The sequence below is a fragment of the Lycorma delicatula genome, chromosome 4 (genome assembly GCF_047948215.1).
Source record: "Lycorma delicatula isolate Av1 chromosome 4, ASM4794821v1, whole genome shotgun sequence".
NCBI lineage: Eukaryota > Metazoa > Arthropoda > Insecta > Hemiptera > Fulgoridae > Lycorma > Lycorma delicatula.
Window position 1 is genome coordinate 146866276 of NC_134458.1, and position 19112 is coordinate 146885387.

Sequence of the window (19112 nt, forward strand, 5' to 3'; positions counted from 1 at the left end):
GGGTTATTAGAGAATTGAATGAAAACCAATATGACATAGTTAAAAAAAATTGGTTGGTCTTTATCTGTTATAAAATGAGAGTCCAGAGCTTTTGTTGATCAGTTAGTAAATTTTGTTCATTTAATTAATAAAAGAAAAAATGTATTCCAAGGAAATTTTATTTTGTTTAACTTTTTAAAACTAAAAATCGGTGATTGTAGTAATACTTATAGCAGTGATTTCATTAAAAGTATTAACAAATAAATAAAACTTACTAAGTTTTTGTCAAAATGCATTGTTTTTGTATTTTCAATGAAATAACACCATTTCTTTTATATTTTGTGGAATAATAGGGCAGATATAAAATAAAAAATTTGGTCAGTTTAGTTTTATCTATTTCAAAGTAAACTGTTGAACTTTATTTAATAACCTTGCATTCTGTTTTTAATTCAAAGATTTAATGTAAATTGTTTTCAACATTTGTCACTATAAAGTACATAGTTTAATAATTTATAATAATTTTTTATAGTATGTAGAAGTATGTAATTACTAATTTGTCTTCATTCCATTTTAATTTTGTCTTTGACTCGTGCATGAGCAGATAATTTATTTATTTATATTTTTATTGAATATACACATGTAGATGTACAATAGTATTTAGAAATTTTATATATAATGTACATTATTATATTCAATAAAGTGAGTATGAACAATTTTTCATAACTTACATTATTTTCAGTAATTAGTGGTTATGAAAAAATGTATTTTGTTTAAAAATATGTGGATTGTTGGCTTGTGGCATGTACAGAGTGTGGTGCATGCTGATTCATTTGAAGTCCCCTACAACTTCTATTCTATTGGCCTGGAACAAGGGAATAACACTGTAAGCATCTGTCTGTTTTTTTGCTTTCTCTTTTGATTTTTTATATTCTTTTTTATTTATTAATTCTGCATGTTTTATGTTATTTACATCCATTGTTTAAAGGGACTTAATTATGTACAATTCACAATTCTTTTTATTTCTGTTTTGTATAAAGTCGTTTGCTCAATTGATAAATTTTATTTTTTAACTAGCTTTGTGGGACTTTCCTTAGTAGTGTCTGTTTCACTGTACTTTGTGTATTTTTATTTCATCAGTCCTACAAATTTATAAATTTTACTGCTGATCCTTGCTTTACTGTTGATGACTGAAAGAATTCAGTGTAATGTAGTTCATGTAAATAACTTTTCAAAACCACATTTTTGTACAATAATTAGTAGATCGTTACTGTTGGGGCAGTGTTGAAAAACTAGAAAAATATATGAAAATCCTGGAAAACTATGATTCAAGGCAATTATGTTTGCAAGTTAACATATTTGCCATGGCATGGAGAAATTATGAGTTAATATTTATATTACCCCAATTCATAATGGTTAGGAAAACATAAATTTTCAGCTGTTTAAATATATTTTATTGACAAATTACAATATGTTTTATTGAAAAGTCACAGTTGCTTGTATATAATCATAGATCATGTCAGATAATATTATGTGTTCAAAATTCATGCATGTGTTCTTAACCATGAATAAACTTTTTTTTTTAATTTAGTAGTAGAAAAAAGTTGAAAGTTAGTTTTTGTAGAATAAGGTAGTAGTAAGTTATTTTTGTTTTACAAACTTTTCACTTTAAATTGTTACTTTTCAGCGCAAAAATATGATTCTCAGAAAATTTTACTGTGGTATCAAATCTTATGTTTTATTTGTAATACCTAAAATTAAAATTAAGATAGTATCTTCTCAGTGTTTTATCCATAAGGTCTTGAGTTCAAATCCTGATTATGCTTGTCATTTTTCATACACTATGGAATTTTCATATACACACTTCATAGTTTTTTCTGGTGAATTAATCATCAACAGAAGAAAAAAAACTAGAATTAATTTCTTTTAAAATACATAATTAAATAGAAGCTTTTAGAATATATCACAATTTATTTTTATATTTTTTTTATTTTTGAACTAAAATGGTTTTGGAAAGTAGCTAAAAACCACATAACCACATTAGAGAATATTATGTTTTGTTTTTAAAGATGTATGACTTAAGAATGCCCAAAAAATTGATGACATTACTGGGTAAAACTGATTGAAATATTAAGAATTTACTGGTTTCTGTCCAGAAATATCTCGCATCAAAGTTTTTCTTGGTGTTACTCTAAATGGTATATTGATTTTAGGTGAATCCATGTTCTTTGATATAACAACCATAACAATTTATATTCATCAGATACTGCATTTAAAAATAAAGATGATAGTTCAATAAATTGTTAGTAAATTTGCCAGTATTAAACAAAATGAATTACTTGGAGTTTATGTTACCCATAATTATTCAGAGGCTATTGCAGTTTTGCTTAAGATGATTTTTATAATTAATGATTATGAAGTAGAGAGAATTCTGGTTAATAGGACCACCTGTTATTTGGGTCAGCCATTTTATTGGGGCAGTTTTCTTAAAAACAGAAACATATTGGTATAATCCATGTAAAATTATGGTGGTTTAACAGCCCAAAATGTAGCATATAAAGTCCACTAGCTTGTATATTTCTTTATTTTAGTCATAGAATAACACAATTTTATCCTCATTTTTCATTAATATCATTTAGTTAGACCAGCTGTAACTGAGTTATTAAATAGAGCTAAAAGGTTCCACTCTCAAAATGTTTTGATTATCTAGAATCCATTGTATATGCTGCTATCATAAACATTTTATTCAAAAACTTAAGAGCCACCTGACAAAAGGTTCATACTACTTAAAAAAAGTTTCACCCATCTACAGGATTGTGTGGCATATGAAATTGTTTAACATATTTATTACTATTCAACTAGACACCATTTTGTGCTGAAAAGTAACATTTAATGGCAATTTCCAGACAGGTTTGTAAAATAAAAACTAACAAAATTAACTTAGTACCATATCTTATTCAACAAAAACTATCTTTCAAATTTTATTCTGTATCAAATTATAAAATTTAAGTTTATTCATGGTTAAGAACAAATAGTACATGAATCTTCAGGTTATCTATCTGTTTAGTCTATACTGGATTTATTAAACTAGTCTTATACTGGAAGACTTCTTATTTCATCTGACGTGCTCCATATCAATCATATATTACCGTCATGTAATGGTAATGCGATGACATTGCAGTTCCTTTTTTTTCTATGATTATGATCTATTTTATAATATTCTTTTTGAAATATTAATATTATTATTCACATTTATTTTTTGTTTGACTAACAAAAACACTAATTTAATAAATTGAGTTACAGAATTACAGTTGTAATGAAAATTCATCTTCATTTATAGCATGCCAGTTGTGAGTCAAGTTTTATGTTGCTTGTATTCGGTAACTTGAAATTATGTGTATTTATCCAAATTAAATTTAGGCTTTGGAAAATTAAATTATTTCCATTAATGATTTTATATTTATAATTTTCATGTGATGTATATCATGACTAAATATTTCACAATTTGTCTAAATTATTCAGAATTGAAGTCAATATTTTACACTTGTTGGATGTTAAATTTATGTTAAATACTTTTTGCCCACACTGAAAGATTTTATGTTATGTTAGTTACTTCCTTAATTGTATATATAATTTTACTGGTTTTAATCATTTTTTTAAATATAATTAGTTGTATTAGCTTTTGGATTTTTTGTTGTCTTGTTGAGTCATCTTAGCATCTTGTCGTTATTGTAGGTTATGTATGACGTTAGATTAGATAATTGTTAATAAATTCAAATTTTTAATTAACATTAAAATTTTCATAGCAGTAACTTACTGATATAAATAAAGAAATTCATGTAGGATGTTAGTATTCCATTTCAGTTGATTTACTGATTTGAAATTAATAAGAATACTTTTACAAGATCTGTTCAAAAACTTCTCAAAGTTAAACTTTTTTTTATATATATTTTGAAGACATTTGTAACCGATTTAATCTTTTATAATTATAAGTATAACTTTCCTGCGGTGATGTACTGATTCTAATGCCATTGATTTTTCAGGAAACTGACCTTGAAGGCCTCTTTCAGAATTGTTCCTAGGTCCAACTGTAATTTTTTTTTACAGCTGTTTCATATCAATTCAACTTTTCATAAGAAAACATGAAGCTCACACACTCACCATTTATTTAATTAATTTTCATAAAAAACACTGCTCACACATGAATAACCACAGAAGGATGAAGTGCATGTCTTAAAACTATTAAACAAATTATTAGTATGGTAGCTTTTTCAGGCATTAATGAAACCATTGTGTCTATGTATTATATGAAATAATAATGCTATTAAGTTTATTAATTACCCGTTTTTGAGTTAATATATAAATGAACAGTAAAAAAACAAAGTTGAATTACTTATAATGCTAAGTGATACATCCTATGGTAACCTTAAACTATTCAGTATGAGTTTTGAACATTCACTTAATTATTTATGCTTGTTAATTATTTTATTCCTTCCTTGTAAAATAAAGTTTTTGCATTTTTTTCTAATAATATACTGTTGAAATTTGTGTTTCTGTTATGTAGACATGATTGAAAAAAAAATTTTATGGTTGTTTATTTGTGTTTATGTTGTATATTTGTTTATATTTTGTCATAAATTTGTGTTGTAAAAGTTATCAGTGTTCATTTCTGTCAGTGGGTTCACAGTCTTTCATTTTCATTCTGTCAACAGGAGCACTTTCTTGATCTCTATTTGGTTTATCTACTATTACTTTATTCTGTATTCCTTGCTTTTCATTTTCATGTATTATCACCCGCTTGAACTAAAGGTGAAAAAGAAAGTTAATTTTTTTTTTGTCCATAAGTGTGTTGTTAAGTTAGAGGAACCATGAATCTTACCATCTTTCTTAGAGATGTTGCATTATTTTCATCTAATACTATTTATTAAAAATCTGTATTTCTAACAGAAATTTGAAATTCATAATTGTACAGCACTGAATTTCAAAAATAAATTGTATGATTGATATTTAGCCAGACCTAACAAGATTTTTTGGTTTTGTAAAGTTTACCAATTGACTGGTTGATTAGACTGTAGCCTCCATTGACATCTCAACACACTATGATTCACAAGTTATGAACATATCATAACTTGTAAAGGTACTCTTTTAAACTGCTGATAATCTACTACAGATTCACGGTCAAAACTTTCATGATTGTTTCAGATGATTAAAATATGTGTAAGCAGAAAGCTTTATTATTATAAGAACTAAATTTCAGTAATAAAAATCCATAACTCATTGAGGCTTGATTTTCATATTACTCATGGAAGACTAAAAAGGCACCTCATGCCTCTGATACTCTAAAAAAAGTCTGTAGTTTTTATACTCCTTAACTGTTTTATATAAGGCATCTTGTTCAAAATTTGCCCATTTATATTTAGATTAGTCCTTGCATCAGTATATATGAATTTCAAAACTCACAGATTTTACTTAATAGTAAAAGGCTAAATGTAATTTGTTACCTGTGTTCAATTGTATTACTTGTTCTCTTAACAAAAAAAAAAAGAAAAATTCATTATATGTACCATTTAAAACTTGATGCAATAGCATGACTAATTCATTATGAATTAATTCTTTTAATTCATTATGAATTGACTGAATAGACTGACTTGATGATAGCTTTGAGTTGAAGATTCTTGGTTTTGTTTTACTAGAATGAATGACCTAAAGCTTTATACGAAGAACTTAAAAGTTGTTTGTGTTTATATATTTATGAATTAAACTACAATGGTGTGCAATTTAGTTGAACCTTACAGTACTACTGGTTTTGTTGATTAAAATCCAATCGCATAATAATATTAAATGCCAGTATTTTTTTATACATATTTAAATGAAATGAATATTAAGATATTCATGTCATTTCTGAGAGTTAACTATAATTTGGTGAGTTACTCACCGGCTAAGGTATGTATATTTAAATAAAGTGAAATAAATTTTAACATTTTTTTTTCAATTACCTATATATTAATTAATGATCTTTTAATTCTTAGTAAGTGAATATGTTAATTACAGTTTTATGATATAAGGAGCATTTTTTAAATAAGGTCCATTTAAAATTTACTTCAAATTTATTTTTTGGCATCAAAATGCACATAATGGCGTACCAATGTTAGTTGTTTGGAAGTAGTAGTTTTGGAAATTTTTGAGCCACAAATTTTATGCATAGCCATATATATATATATATATATATATATATATATATGGCTATGCATATATATATGCATATACTTGTATATATACATATACAAGTGATCATTTGAAAAGTTACCACATTTATTATTCTACACCTGTCAGTCCCATTGTATTTTTTTTTTTTTGTAGGGATGGAACCCACTCTCTTTGCTACACCTACCTCAACTCAAAAATCTTAAATGTCAATGGTAACATTTAATTATATTAATTGACAACCCAAAAAAAATAATGAATATTGGTGAAAAGAAAATTAAAATCTGCCCACACTTTCCCTTCGCTCAGTATGTGCAAAAAAAACCATTTCGGGTAGTACTTATTTTAAATTTCAGTCCAACAAAAATAACTATAAAATTACATGATATTACTTCTTAAACCATTTGAAATAATCATAATATTATTAACATATTTTTAACAAGAACGAACGATTTCAGACCTAATGCTTTGGGTCAGTTACCCTATATTCCAACCAACATAACCTAAATTAAACACATTTTTAATCATAATTTCAATACCAGTATACCAATTTTTATTTTATTTGTACCAAATTACTTGTCATTCAATGGGCCTTCCAATGAGGTCACAAGCTACATCGTCTTATTTTAAAAAATTATGTTTTCAACCCTTGAAAATTTATAAAAAATTTAAGGGCAAAATTTTGTTTTGTAATAAAAAATAATTTTCACAGTTTTAATCCACAGATTATGATTATTTCAAATGGTTTAAGAAGTAATATCGTGTAATTTTATAGTTATTTTTGTTGGACTGAAATTTAAAATAAGTACTACCCGAAATGGTTTTTTGCTCCTACTGAGCGAAGGGAAAGTGTGGGCAGATTTTAATTTTCTTTTCACCAATATTCATTATTTTTTTCGGGTGTCAATTAATGTAATTAAATGTTAGTTACCATTGCCATTTAAGATTTTTGGGTTGAGGTAGGTGTAGCGGAGAGAGTGGGTTCCACCCCTTCGAAAATAATTTTAAAAAGGTTTAGCCCGAGAATGGTATACATGCCTGCAAACAGAAATATGATTGTACTGATAGCTGTTCAATAATAAATGTGGTAACTTTTCTAATGATCACCCAGTATCTATATATATATATATATATATATATATATATATGTACATGAGGTGCCATTAAAAAGAAGGAGCGATGAATTATAAATAAAAAATGGTAACACTCATTTGTTCACCCAAGCGCATTAGCTTTAAGTGATCTGTTCGACATATAGCTGTAAGTTCATTCTTGTTTATCTTTGTGACGAGACAGTATGTTAAAACGAGTGCAGTAACTAATCCCACCAATTTTGTTGAAGTTTGATCAGTAATTAGATTTCTATATGCAAGAGGACATAATGCTGCTGAAATTCACCATCAGTTGTATAAAACATTTGGGCCTACTGCAATAAGTAAAGAAAAAGTGAAGCAATGGTGTCATGAGTTTAAGGAAGGCCGTTCAAATGTTCATCATGATCAGAGAAGTGATGGCAGGCCTAGTATCTGGACTGATGATCTTATTGAACATGTGAACGCAAAAGTGAGAGAAAATCATCACAGTCTTTCTCTACAATTTCCAGAAGTTTCAAGGACAACACATTGTTGAGAATCATGATTGAGATTGTAGTCTGTCATAAACTGTGTGCACGATTGGTGCTAAAAATGTTGACAAGTGCTCTCAAAGATCAGAGAATGACATCTGCATGTGCTTTTCTTGACTACTTTAACAAGGGAGACAAATTTTTTTTCCCATATCAATAAATGAAATGTTGATTTTGCATGCCAATGCTGAGTCAAAACAACAGTCCATGCAGTAGTATCATTTCAGTTCACCTAAACTGAAAGAAATTCGTACAAACCCAATCTCAAAGGAAAATCACAGCAACTAGTTCATATTTTATTTTGGTTCATATTCTGAAGCCAAAAGGGTCGGTCTGCTTTTGATTGATTTTGTGGAATCTGGAACATCCATCACATCACAAGTCTACTTTGAAACGCTTTGTAAACTGTCATGCCATTCAAAACCAACGATGAGGAATGCTGAGATCTGGAATTGTTCTTCATGATATTGCATGGCTGCATACACAACAGAAACAATTCAAAAATTCATGTGGGTAATTTTTTATCATCCCCTTATAGTTCTGATCTCACACCCAATGACTACCATTTCTTCCTTCGCCTCAAAAACTGGCTTGAGTCTCAACAATTCGAGGAAAGTGAAAAGTTGAAAATCTCAGTGCAAAATTGATTACTATCCCAGGCCATGAAATTTTATGCAGTAGTCTTGAAGAAGCTTGTTTCACTATATCAAAAGTGTTTGAAACGAATTGGTGACTATATATAGAAAAATAAAATAAATATGTAAGAATTTGAAACCATGAATAAATCTTTCATTTCTTCAACTGTTATCATTTTGTTACCAATCGGGTTGGCCCTTACTTTAGAACCACACCTCATAAAAGGAAATTACATTTAAGTGAATGGTATTTTCATATTCCTCATACCTCAAAATGTAAAGAAAATTAAATTTCACCCCCCCCCCCTCCAGCCATCCAACTGGATGTAATACCATATTTTTCTTCTAAAAGTCAGTAAAAATTGTTTGTCAGTAGTAAATATATAAATTGTATATATTATTTTATATTATTCATGTGTGAATTTTATTTAGCTGTATTTAATTTTACGTTCCCATTAGTTATAGTATGTACCACAAAGAAGAAAGTATGTAGTTGAACCAAGAATCACATTTTCACTTCTTTTTTTAATCTTTGGTCTGGTGGTAATGAAGCACAGAGAAATGGTAAAAGGGGTAAATTTCCTTCATTTGTGTTTGTATGTGTTTTAGTGTCTACTTAGATTACTAAATTAGGAATTGCTTAACCAAAACTCTTCAAAATTTGCATTGTGGCTGTACATATAGGGTATTAATGGTATTTAAAGTTTGAAAATGGTGTAAAAGGTTAGCTAGGTAAAGGAAGATCAGAAGTCATATCTCAGCTGGTGTTGGGATTATGAAAATATGTACACACAAGTTTTGAACTCTTTTTAAAAGATGAAGATTTGTCTTTTCCCAGAATGATTCCTCAATTCAATAACAATTGTAAGCAAAATTTTTCAATACCTACAAATTTGGTTTTTTTCATTCAAACGTTGTGTATATATTTATATATACGAGGTGCGGCAATAAAGTAATGAGACTGATTTTTCTTTGCAAGATGTGGCAACCCTGCAGCTTGCGTAGGCACACCATCTTTGACCTTGGTCTATAAGCTACTTCTAGTCCAAGCAGCACATTGATGCAACTGCTCAGTCGTGAGTTGTGCTGTAATAAGTGAACACATGTTTGTGCCTCTCGTCACAGAAATGAAACCACAAAATATTGCGCAACGGTATGACATTTCTTTTTGCGTTAAATTGGGTGAAAACCCGATGACAACTTATGGTAAGCTTCAGAAGGCTTTTAGAGAGGAGGTTATGTCAAGAGCTCAAGTTTTTCGGTGGCATAAAATTTTTAGTGAAGGCAGAACGAACGTTGAAGATGAAGACGGCAGTGGACGACCATCAACCTCACGGACAGATGTCAACTTGACCAGGGTGCGTGAAATCGTATGATCTGATCGAAGATTATCCATGAAAATGATTGTAGAAGAACTCAACATCAATCGAGAAACGGTTCGTCTAATATTAACTGAAGTTCTTGGTATGAGAAAGATTCCCCAGAAATCTCGCACAACAACAGCGAGAAACACGGAAAAATGTGGCAGCCGATCTATTAGAGCAAACGGAAATTAATCCAGATTTGTTGAGCCGTGTTATCACTGGTGATGAAGGTTGGTTTTTTCAATACGATCCAGAGACAAAATGCCAAAGTTTGCAATGGTGCTCAAAGGGATCACCCAGACCAAAAAAAGCTTGCATGTCAAAAGTCAAAAGTGAAATGTGCATGCTTGTGTGCTTCTTCGATTCCAAGGGAATTGTTCATAAAGAGTTGGTGCCTCCTGGACAAACAGTTAACCAATATTTCTACAAAGAAATTTTAGAAAGACTTCGTAAACGAGTTCTTCGTGTCCGTGCCAACATTGCTGATAATTGGATTCTGCATCACGATAATGTGCCATCCCATACTGCTCTGTCAGTACAGCAATTTTTAACCTCAAAACAAATTTCAGTACTACCACAGCCACCTTATTCACCAGATATTGCTCCGTGCGACTTTTCTATTTCCAAGAGTCAAAATGGCGGTCAAGGGACACCATTTTGAAACAACACAAGATGTCCAAAAAGCTGTGATGAGGGTCTTGGAGGATATTACAGAAGATGAGTTCCAGAAATGTTACCATCAATGGCAGAAGCGCTGGAATAAGTGTGTGCAATCAGAGGGGAACTACTTTGAAGGAGACAACACTAAACATGACTAAAACGGTAAGCAACATTTTTTTTCACATCAGTCTCATTACTTTATTGTCGCACCTCGTATATATACACAAGAGAGAGAGAGAGAGAAAATTAGCAGAAAATATATAAATTTATAAATAACAATATTTACAGTGTTGTAATTAAAAAGAATGAAATATGAGTTGTGTTTTTAAAGTTCTGTTTTGAAATAAAAAGTAAACTGAAAAATATGAATATACTTTATTACTTATGCATATAAACTAAATTTATTTTACTACTTTTCTACATAATTGCCTTTAACTTAACATATTTTTCATAATGTTTCATTAGCTTCTTCATTCCCTCTTCAAGAAATTCCACCGCCACTGATGTAAACCGTGAAGTAACACCATTTTTCAGTTCGTCATAATCATCAAACTTTTGTGAAACAAGCCACTCTTTAAGGTGAAGAAAAGAAAAATAATTGCTTGGAGTTAAGTCAGGACTGTAGGGTGGATGATTAAAGATTTTCCAATTGCCTCACTCTCTGATTTGCTATGTGTGACCAGGTATTGTCATACAAAAACAAAATCCTGTTGGATAGTATCCCATGTCGTTAGTTTTTTACAGCTCTTTTAAGATTTTTTTTAATGTTTTGCAATACTTATCAGCATTTACAGTAATTCCACATCACTAAATTCAACAAGCAAAATACCCTTTTTGTTCCAAAAATCAGTAGCGATAAGCTTCTTTACCAAACGTTCTTGTTTCAACTTCTTCAGTCCAAGAGATGATGACTGCTCCTTTGTTTTTAGATTGAAATAAGAGATCCAGGTTTAATCACCAGTAACAGTGTGATCAAACAATTCATTACCTTGTGTTTTTTACCATCAAAAACCAGATTACTCTTAGTTCACACCTGGCGGGATCATGAATTGTAGCTATCATTATTAGTCGATGAATTAAAAAAAATGATTAAATTATTGTTGCTAACAGCTGATTATTGATTGAAATAACTGAGCTACAGAAGTGCCATCTGTTAACAATGCATATTTAGGAAGCAAGTTGAAAATGGACCTTACTTTAAAACACGTTTGTAATTTGGAATTTTCATCTACAACTATTAGTTGGAACTGGTTTAATCTATACATGGATTACGTTATATTTCAAGGCCTAGTAAACCATTTTCTGGAAAGTTTAGTAACATGTTGGCTTTTCTTCTTTCTCTTTTTCTTGCTATAATTAAATACGTTTGCCTGGCAAATTAGTTGTATAAATTATATAAGTTACAGGTAGACTTACTACGTGAACAAGAAACAGCTATCTTCGAGTACAAAATTTAGAAATGTACTATAGATCTAGAAACTTACAGAATATTATAATGATCAGCCAGGGCATTGATTTTATTTTTATTTTGAAATGGATCTTATTTTTAAAACATTAATTTTATATTTTTGAAAATTCATATTTTTGGGTAATTAACCATATCAAAATTTGAATATCATACAATTTTAAGTTGATAAAAATAAAATTCAAAATCTAGACTTATTATAAAAAATATTAGAATTGTTTTTAATGTTTACATTTCTTTACAGACTAAGGTGCTAGAAGGTGGGTTAGTTCCAAAAGGTTTATACCTGACCGAAGGTGAAATGGAAAGAGAAGGTTGTCCAATGACTGAAGACAGTATTTATCAGTCAGTTAGCTTAAGTAAAGGACAGGTAAATTTCATTTAAAAGATAAGCATTTTCTATTTACCTGTAATAATAATAATAATATTATTATTAGGCTGCAACAGATTTATACAGAATGTTTGGTTTTAATATTTATGCACCATTAATTTGTTAAATAGTGCATAAATATATACTGATATATATGCACATGTGTGTTGTATGTTGTGTTTAATATTAATTGAATTTGTGTTTTATGTGTGTGTGTGTTTTTATTTTGGAGGTATAATTTAGTTTAAAAATGATCATTCTTTTATAATATTTCCACGTGTAAAATACTTATAAGTTTAAATCTATAACATTTTATAAATGTGTGTGCACATACATGAATATTAATGTATATTTTGTATTTTATGGTATGAAAATCAAGTTGTAAATTAATTGCATTAATTAACTTCAAGATAATTGCTGCAACTTTATCCGTTAGAAACTGAGCTGATTAGCTTTTAATTATGTATTGGATTGTGATTTTGTTTTATTATGGTGAATAAGTAAATAATTTATATGTAATCTGGAAACGTTTGATGTAGATTCTTATTTGCATAATACCCATTCATTCCTTTCTCAAGTTAAATTTGTTTAACTGATTTTGTTATTCCTTTTTTATCTTTTTATTAATGATTGTCATTTCTTGTTTTGAAGGTTCATGAGGTTGTGATACCTGTAGAAGATCCTGGTGCTGTCATTACTTGGGATTTTGATGTAGTGAGACAAGATATTATGTTCTCATTATTAAGAACTAGAGATCTGATTGATGCCAAGGAACAGACTCAATGTACTTCAGGTAAAATTTGCTGTAATTAAAGTAAATAAGTGATGGTATACAATAAATCTTGTAATCGCTACATAAACAACTATTGAATGAATACTTTATCGAATATCTTTATTTTTTATGATTTGAAGAAGAAAGGATAAGTTCCCAATAATCAGTCATTGAATGATTCTTTCTCTTTTCCTGTATATGTGATATAAAATAAACCAGTATTTTATGAAAGGCCTTCTTTCATGAGAACACCAATAAATACAAATATTCTATTGATCCAACCTTTTATTTCTTTTCTATCTAACCGTTTTTAAGTACTTCGTGATCATTGCTAATTATTTAATTTTTTTTTATTAAAATCACCATCTGCTAGTTTCCGGTGAATAAAATTGAATACACATTGACTAAGGGAAGGAAAAACCTGATCATCCTGGTAGGAGTTAGGTATGGATCTAAGAGCCCGTCTTGTGAAAAATAATTGTTACAGGAACTTAGAAAGGAATAGCTAGATAGGTTTATGTTAAATAAATGAATAATCAATTAAAAAAATGATTTGGGAATAGACAACTGGCAAAATATTGTTGAGGAAGTAAGGTTCCTCAGAACTGTAGTGTTAGTAAAGAAGTATATTTGTAACTTCTCTTTGCTGATGTTTTCTATCAGATTTTTTTTTAGTTGACTATAAAGAAATGGGAACTAAGTTGTTGTCTTAACATTACACGATGTAAACCTGAATATGATGAAGCTCAAGCTTGTGTGTTTATTTAACTCCTGCATATAAAACAGGAGAGAGGTAATTCAATTTAGAATAACATTTATTTTTTATAATATTTTCATTCAGAAATACTAATCGTGAAGTAACCAGCAATTACAGTTTTTAAATGCACATGAATGTGTGTGCATGCGTATGCACACATGCTTGCGCATGTAAATGTTTTTGTCTCACAATAGAAAAATAAAAAGTATCAATAACAGAAAGAGCTACCTTCAAGCTAAATTATTTTATTATTATAGTTCATCAAATTTTTTCCTGATATTAACTAAATCACGTAACAAACCACAAAACTTGTAAGCTAAGGGCAAACCTCAGCTTTCTAACTTAATTCATTCCTGAATTCCTATTTTAAAGTTGAATGTTAAAAAGTCAAGTGGTATACTTCCATTATAATACAGGGGTTCTGCTCTGAATAAGCACGTTTAAAAAAATATATATTTATTAAATTTTCTTGATAATTTAATATTTTGCAAGCAATGTCTTTTATTGTGCTTGTTGAACTAACCTCTTCTTGCATGATACTAGGGTATATATCCCGTCTTCCCCTTATATAATTTAATGACCTTTTCTTGAAGAATAAAAAGACTGATATCAAAACATTTTTCAGATGCTGGTCTTCAATCACTGTAATAAAGGATTGATTTATTTGTTTAATCACTTGGCCTTATCGTTCTTAAGTAATCATTTTTAATGAAACATTACCAGCATTTAGAACATAAGAAATACTGTTAGCAGATTTAGAAAATTCCTGACAGATACATAAATTTCATACTTTGCTCTTTTAATAATTTCTAACTTTTTTCTCTATCTTATTAAGCTTATATCTAGTTTTTTGGCATTAACTTCAAGGTTACTGTCGGCCTTCTATCATTCATATTTTTTGTTATTAAAAAATTAAATTAAAGCCATTGAATTATATCCTGTAAACCCAGTTTCATGAATGAAAGAATCTAAATAGTAATTATTATAAAGCATCAGAATTGTGAAGATCCTGTCCAGTATAAATATTATAGGAAAAAAAAAGTTAATATACAAAACATATAATAAGAAACTGTTGATTATAAATGTATGTTTTGCACCAAGGCAAATCCACTCAACAAAGTATAGATCAGAATTAGAAAAAAGTAACCGCACTGCAATATGGTAATTTATATAATGATGACTAAGCAATTATATTATTTATAAAAATTACCTGCATACTTCTAGTGAACTATTATATGAAAAAATGTACACACAATATGGTATAACTTATGCCAATGATTTGTTGTAACAGTACAATACATACGTATCGTATAGCGACTTTCAAATTGATTATCCAAATTGCTTGTTCAGAAGTAGAGGACAAGGAATGAAGTGTAATTTTCAAAAGTAGAATGTTAAATTTGGGAAAATCAGCTAAATGCTGAAAAGGTACAAAATGTTTTCTTAATTTTCCTTTCTTATGTGTTGGTTATTGTTTTGAGTTTTTGTGTGTTTTCTTTTGAATTGTCAACTTGAAAGCCAGTTTGTACATAAACGTATCGTTATCTACAGTGATGTTTTTTTTTTTTAATAAATGAGTGTTTTGTTTTTTAGATGTTGAACACAGAACTGTTATTGAAAAAGGTTGGTCTGAAGGCACTGAATATTTTAGGCTTGAGCAACCAATTATATGTCATGATGGTGAAAGTATACAAGGATCACATGTGACCAGTGAAGTCGCAACTTACATACTACAATGGCGGTACCACACACCACAACACCCGCATTCACATTCTCATGATTTATTGGAATCATTGACAACACATAAAGCACAATTGATGTATTACTATGAAGTTCTCAGCTCAGCAGACTACAGGTCTGATATAATTTTACATCTATCAAATTTCAAGCAAAATTGATAAAAATCTTGGGGTTTTTCTTCATTTTTGGCATATTTTAGTATTAAAATAATTGCACGATTTTCATTTTTGCATGTTGCACACTTTAATACTGCTGTAATTTATACAATTATTATTTTAAAGATATTTATTAAGAAGCATATAAAAATTGTGAGATACTGTATTAATCCTAAGAAATTGAAAAATATCATTTTTTTAGTATAAATTATTTTTCCATCTGATAATCTAAAAAATAATTTAATTATTTTTAAATTAAAAACAAATTAATTTGTTAAAATTAATTGCTGTTAATAAAGTAATTTTATTGAATTTATTTCTGTGTCGCTTAGTGGATTATTGAGTGAATAAATTACATTCAAGCATCATTAATATTCTTTTTTTTTTAAATCAGCTGTTGTGAAAATTAAAAATACTATATTTTTTAAATGTGTTATTAAATAATTTTAATGAAATTAAAATTGTTTGAATAAAAATTTAATGGGTCTTTTTATCATTAATATTTTTAATTTTTAAGTGATAGTTTTAGATTTTGGTGCTGAATTTTTTATTTTATTATAGTTTTTTTTTTTATGATTATTGTTATATTGTAATCTGTGTTGTGGGATGATCTTGTGAAAAATGAAATGATAATCTTTTAGTAATATGGGTAAGTAAAATATCTTGTTCTCTGAATTTTGTTGAACATTCAATTTTTTCTTTTTTTAGATGATGCACTAAGCGCAATCTTTAAGTTCTTTCAACTTTTTAATGTATATTTAAGTAATGAGGTGATTCTGTTGTATAATTTCAATTGTTTGAATTTATAGAAGTTTTAACATCAATTCTTTGTATGTGACAGGGAGGGGATTTTTTTACTTTTGTCAAAACATTTTCAAGTGTCCATACCTTTCATCAATGTTAATTTTTTGATAAAAACTTGGTTAAAGGTGACCAGTTCTGGTCCCCATGTCTAGCATGAATAAAAAATACATTTGTTTTATCTTAAAAATTTAAGTTTGTTAATCCTAAGAATAATTTTTTAATTAGAAATATATTTTTTTCTTTCTTTTAAATTACAAAATTAGTTCTAGATTGCAAGATATCTTCATTGGTAATGAAGAGAAAGTGTATTATGAAAAAATTATGAATTTTTTATATTTACTATCACCTAATGTAATGTTAACATGTTGAGAATATTCTGCTATATCTATCAAACTAATAAGTAGATTTCTTAGTTACAGTTTTACTTTTTAGAAAGCAGTCTAATTGACTTGAATTTATATATCCTACTGATTCTTATGTATAAATTAAGTAATAAATTTCAGGGTAAAAATATTACTTAATGTATTTAAATTGTTGAAATTAAAATTAAATCTATTGTTTGATAATGTTAGTTATGAAAATTTGTTATATAATATAAATATTGCATCATATTTTCATTATTGAAATTAATTTACTTCAGAAAATTTGAAACACTTTTTGCAAAAGAGACATTTCTGTATTCATATTTATACAAATTTCTTTGTTATTGATTATAGAATATAATTCTGGATACTCTCTCAAAAACTTATGTTTGTTACAAATACTTAAGAATCATTAGAATCTGTATTAGTATTATTATATTTATATAAAAATACAGTATTTAAAAAATAATTTTTACACTGTTTGCTATTTAAAAGCTTTTAATTATTTAATTTTAGTTTTAAGTTTTGTTGCATAAAGTCAACTAGACCATGTTTTATAAATTCCTTACCCTTTTTAATAAGAAAAAATTGTCTTTTTTAATTGATGTATTTTATATAAAACATCATTATTTTTCATATCTTTATTTGTAGTTATTAAATTTCTTTTAATATTATTTTATTATAATTATTCAGTTATAAATTTAGATCATTTTTATTCTTAGTTTTTTTTTTTAAATTACATTATAATTGTAGTATTTTTGAGGTTAATACTTACATGTATGATTGTTCCTTTCTTTATTGCATATTTGAATAAAAGTAATTTTTAAGATTTCTTTATTTTTTTTAAATATTTATTTGCATGATTATTTATGTGAAAAGAGCCACTAAAAAAAAATATTTTTTAAACCAAAAATTTAATTTTTTGGTATGAATGATTTTGCTATTACTATTATTGTTATTTAAATTTTATTTATTTTTGAAGTTTTTTTTGAGTATGCATTGCATAAGAAACCAATTTCAAGGATAATGAAATATATAAATTTATTTTGCAGGGCTTTTTAAAGTAATCTAGTGATCCATCCTAAAATCATGTAGTTCAATCTCATTTTAACTAGAATATTTTGATTGTTTTTTTTTTTTTTCAATTATAATAGCTTTCTTATTGGGATTTTTGTCTGCACAAGTGTAGGCATTTCCTTAACTAAGCTGGTAGAGTTCAAATCTATTTTATTTTTGTCAATATAATTTATAATTAATTTTGTTAATATTTGATACGGTTACATAAATTATAATTTAGTGGCTGTTTTTATATGTTATTTTTCAAACTTATTATTGGAATGCTGGTCTTATCTTTTAACAATGATTATTTCACCATAGAATTTAACCAATTTATTTACTCTTTTTAATTAATGAATTTTATTTTCTTCATTAATCTCAAATAATTAATTTGTATTATGATAGATTTATTATTAATAAGTGCATGAAATTGCTTTTGCAATGCATGATTTATTATTTCACTTTCTGAATTTTTTCATAATTTTTTTATATTACAGATTTTTTTTTTTTTTTACTTCCAACTGTTCCAATTTATTTCAATATTGATGCAATTGATTGTTAGCCCAGAACCTTTTTATCTTTTAGAAAGATAATTGTAGTATCTATCTTTCTGATAGTAGTTTATTAGGTTTGACCAATAGTTGACGCATTGTGTAAAGTACCAGATAAGAATGGAGATGATGATAAGCCCTCAAGAGGATCACTATTTCCCAAGGTGTATGCCTTCTAAATTCTAGGAGGCTTACTACTGAATTTCATTGCTTTGTACTTTCAGTATATCTGGGACTGAAGTGGGGAAAGATAATTTAACCATGTGAGTCCCTGGAAAAATAAGTATTGTTTATACTGTTTTATTGAAGATCAATTATTACTGTTAATATTTGTTTATAATTTTCAGTACGTAATAGAATTTCACTAATTCTTTTTATATATACTTATCTTAAAATGTATAGCACAGCAGATATACAAGACTATCTAATGCCACTACTTGATTTGTAATTATTCTAGCAAGTGTTACAAGTATTTGGTCAGATCTCAAACTACAGTTTTAGCACTGTAAGATCAGAAATCTTCCTCTTCAAAAGTTTTGTTTTTTAACTGCTCTTATGGAGACATAAGGCTAAGTAAAACTGCCTCAATTTTCCTTTTTTTTAAATTTCAACTTTTT

The 19112-nt window shown here is 27.9% G+C and overlaps 1 protein-coding gene across 2 annotated transcripts in view; it reads left to right on the plus strand.

Annotated features, from left to right (window-relative positions):
- Positions 1 to 19112, plus strand: part of retm (real-time) — a 272784-nt gene that overhangs the window by 238043 nt on the left and 15629 nt on the right. The window contains exons 12-15 of one of the 2 annotated variants that reach the window (XM_075364311.1): positions 788 to 862; positions 12173 to 12298; positions 12950 to 13091; positions 15421 to 15682. In XM_075364311.1, coding sequence (XP_075220426.1) covers positions 788 to 862; positions 12173 to 12298; positions 12950 to 13091; positions 15421 to 15682 — 605 coding nt within the window. The remainder of the gene's footprint in view (positions 1 to 787; positions 863 to 12172; positions 12299 to 12949; positions 13092 to 15420; positions 15683 to 19112) is intronic. The other variant, XM_075364312.1, reaches the window with a different exon arrangement.